The sequence below is a fragment of the Pinus tabuliformis genome, chromosome 3_1, assembly GCF_031772625.1.
Source record: "Pinus tabuliformis cultivar Carrire ecotype Pingquan chromosome 3_1, CPIR1, whole genome shotgun sequence".
NCBI classification, from domain to species: Eukaryota; Viridiplantae; Streptophyta; class Pinopsida; order Pinales; family Pinaceae; genus Pinus; species Pinus tabuliformis.
In genome coordinates, this window is record NC_142301.1 from 623,225,347 (window position 1) to 623,228,494 (window position 3,148).

The 3,148-nt window shown below is 36.6% G+C and overlaps 1 protein-coding gene across 1 annotated transcript; it reads right to left on the minus strand.

The window, feature by feature from the left end:
* Window positions 1-1,185: 1,185 nt before the first annotated feature.
* Window positions 1,186-2,697, minus strand: LOC149188569 (putative serine/threonine-protein kinase PBL1). Its single transcript, XM_089413047.1, has 4 exons — window positions 2,286-2,697; window positions 1,946-2,135; window positions 1,621-1,753; window positions 1,186-1,525 (listed from the first exon to the last, which is right to left on the minus strand). Exons 2-4 carry the CDS (start codon window positions 2,014-2,016, stop codon window positions 1,190-1,192), a joined length of 540 nt encoding a protein of 179 aa, XP_089269173.1. The 5' UTR covers window positions 2,017-2,135; window positions 2,286-2,697; the 3' UTR covers window positions 1,186-1,189.
* Between the last annotated feature and the right edge of the window lie 451 nt (window positions 2,698-3,148).

Below are 3,148 nucleotides of genomic sequence, written 5' to 3' on the forward strand. Positions count from 1 at the left end.
GCTTGGCAAGCTTTTGTAAAGGATAAACTCTGACGCGCTCCTTTGACTTTAGTAAAAATAACCCATGCACCTTTAGTCAAAAATAAACTCTGACGCGCTCCTTTGACTTTAGTAAAAATAACCCATGCACCGCACTTTTCGATAGCTTTGGGAAGCGTTGCATTGCCAAAAATCGCAACGTAGGTTATGATAGAGAGGAGATGCGGTGGTCGATTTTCTTAATTAAATTATTGATTTTTTTCCTGCACCACTGATTCTGTTGTTTTTCTTCAGCACTGATATTAATTTATTGGAAAAACAGAAGAGGCAGGACAAAATAACACAAATAAATCACATACAATAACAGGAGCTATGGTTCTTTTATTGATCTGTCGATTACAATAAACGTGTAACTCCCTTAAAATAACTTGATATGCAACTACAGACTAAATTCAACTTTATTTAATAAACGTGTAACTCCCTTAAAATAACTTGATATGCAACTACAGACTAAATTCAACTTTATTTAATTCCAATTAACTTGACTCTATAAATTTAACCAACTCTTCCTGCATAAGTAATTAACTATATTGATCTGTCGATTACAATAAACGTGTAACTCCCTTAAAATAACTTGATATGCAACTACAGACTAAATTCAACTTTATTTAATTCCAATTAACTTGACTCTATAAATTTAACCAACTCTTCCTGCATAAGTAATTAACTACATTTAAATCCAGTACAGGTTAGTTGATTTCAAAATAGTAGGTGCGGTGGGTGATATTTACACTACATAATTCTGTATTTTATAAACATCATATTTTGCTGAGGATCACATTTGGGCGAATATTTTATTGGAATGTGTCTATTCACAGCGCAAAATATTTTATGTTTTAAATTGTATTTTGAAAGATATGCATGCCTGCGAGTTTATGTGGGAAAAATCAACACAATATGGTATGCGGATTAATTACCAAAGATCGCTTTTAATAATGATTACGTGCAATGTACTTTGTACAATTTACAACTTCTTAGAACTTGATAGCGACAAAAACCCATACAAGTTATATTTTAACACGTAAGGCAACAGAGTATGCCGATTACCAATTCCAATTTTCATAAAAGCTTGATTATCACCTCGGAATCATAAGCATTAGATTTCGATGGCTTGCCCCTATCCTTCAATCAATATCCATAGCGTGCTAACTTATCTTCCTACTAGTGGAATATTGGAGCTGTTATCACCCCATTCCATTCCTTTGCGTTTACTCGACTCTACCCTGCCAGCCACCAAATCCTCATCTTCGATGCCAATCTCCTCTGAAACTGATACAGGAGCTATAATATCCTCGATTTTGATAGCCTCTTTGAGCTCTGCCACTACCTCACTCATGCTCGGTCTAGAAGAGCGTTCCACCTGAACACATCTCATAGCTACTTTGGCAACGCGAATAATGGATTTCATGTCGAATCTTCCGTCCAACCTCTTGTCTACGATCTCTCTTATTTTGCCAACATCGTCATCTAGTATATACGGTGTCGCCTGTGAATATGCCCATAACTTTTGTTAGTGTGTAGTTTAGCATCCACTACAAAGCATTGGTTAAATTTTGGATGAATGGTGATAAGATTCCTTACCCATCGAATGATGTTTACGTCCTCTTCCCTGAGTTTAAGATCTATGTGTGGTCTACTGCATATGATTTCTAGTAGAACCACGCCAAAGCTATAAACATCACTCTTCTCTGTCAACGTTTGAGTGTTGTAATACCTGTGGCTCCCCATAAAAATTCAGCTAATGAAGCACAGTGGAAATAAAATATGAAATTGACTGTCCTCTAAAATAATTAATTGAAAGTTAGTCACATCGAAAAAATAGCAAATCAAGTACGGTACAAAATTTCGGTGCACTCTTAATAATGGGTTGAATTCGCTCAAGATTGAAAACAAAAAAAACCATTACTTTGGATCAAGGTATCCGAACGTTCCTTTCACTGCAGTGGTAACATGAGTAGCCTGTCCATCAATTGTCATCCTTGAAAGACCGAAATCCGCTACTTTCCCAGTGAAATTGCCGTCTAAAAGAATGTTAGCGGTCTTGACGTCCCTGTGAATTATCTTGGGGGTACAACCCAGGTGTAGGTATTCCAGGCCTTCACAATATGTAAATCGCAGGTCGATCAGATGAGATATATGGTTACCTATGATTTGTCTATATGCATTTTCACAATAATCAATATTTCAAACAACGAACGTTTACATTATACAAATCTAATGTACATCAAAATGATAAAGAGATTTACCTTGTGCTGCATCTAACGTTATTTTGAGCCTTGTTTTCCAAGTTAGTTGGGAGTTTTCTACACTAGGACCTGCAAATGTAAATAAGAACCAGATGCTTGTCAGTTACCTTGCTATTCTATCTACTGAAACAAAAATATCTTCAATCTATGAAATTTACCATAAAGATGGTCCCTCAAGGACCCTTTTGACATGTGCTCGTAGATAAGTATAGCCTCTCTGGTTTCATTGCAGTAGCCTAGTAAAGATACTAAATTCCTATGATTGATCCTGGAAAGAAGATCCACCTGTTCACGAGATATATGCACAGTAAAAACTTTCTTTCTTATATTGGATCCAAATTGAATTGTATTACATGGTAAAGTTTGAGCATTACCTCATTCAGAAACTCGTCAACTCCATGGTGGGAGAATAATGAGAACACTTTTACAGCGATCTCTTTTGCTTCCTGCAATTTACCAAAGAACACAGATCCAAATCCCCCTCGTCGTATCTCCCGACTAAAGGTTTCTGTGGCAGCTGTCATCTCATCTAGAGTAAAGGCACGGCAGTTTGTTGGATTGGGCACCTTAATCCTCGGGCTGTCTGCAATCAGCTCGGGAAAGGTAAAGTTACTAATAGTAAAATTTCCATTATTTTCATTCTTGTATCATATTATAATAATAGTTCTGATATTGACCTTGCTCCGAGAAATGTTTTCGTTCCTTTTTCACCCTACTGCTTTCGTTGACAACACCTTCTTCTTTTCTCCTGAATTTATTGCGATACACAACGCTCACTATCAATCCTATGATTAGAAATCCACCGAGTGTTGTTCCCAGGACAACCTTCAAGTTACCCCTCTTTGAAGTCTGTAAAGTACATT

Coding starts and splice junctions, on each gene's coding strand:
- LOC149188569 (XM_089413047.1), bottom strand. CDS start 2,016: ATGACAATTGATGGACAGGCTACTCATGTTACCACTGCAGTGAAAGGA. Junction 1,754..1,945: donor TTCGGATACCTTGATCCAAA/GTAATGGTTTTT, acceptor GGGGAGCCACAG/GTATTACAACACTCAAACGT. Junction 1,526..1,620: donor ACGTAAACATCATTCGATGG/GTAAGGAATCTT, acceptor GCATATTCACAG/GCGACACCGTATATACTAGA.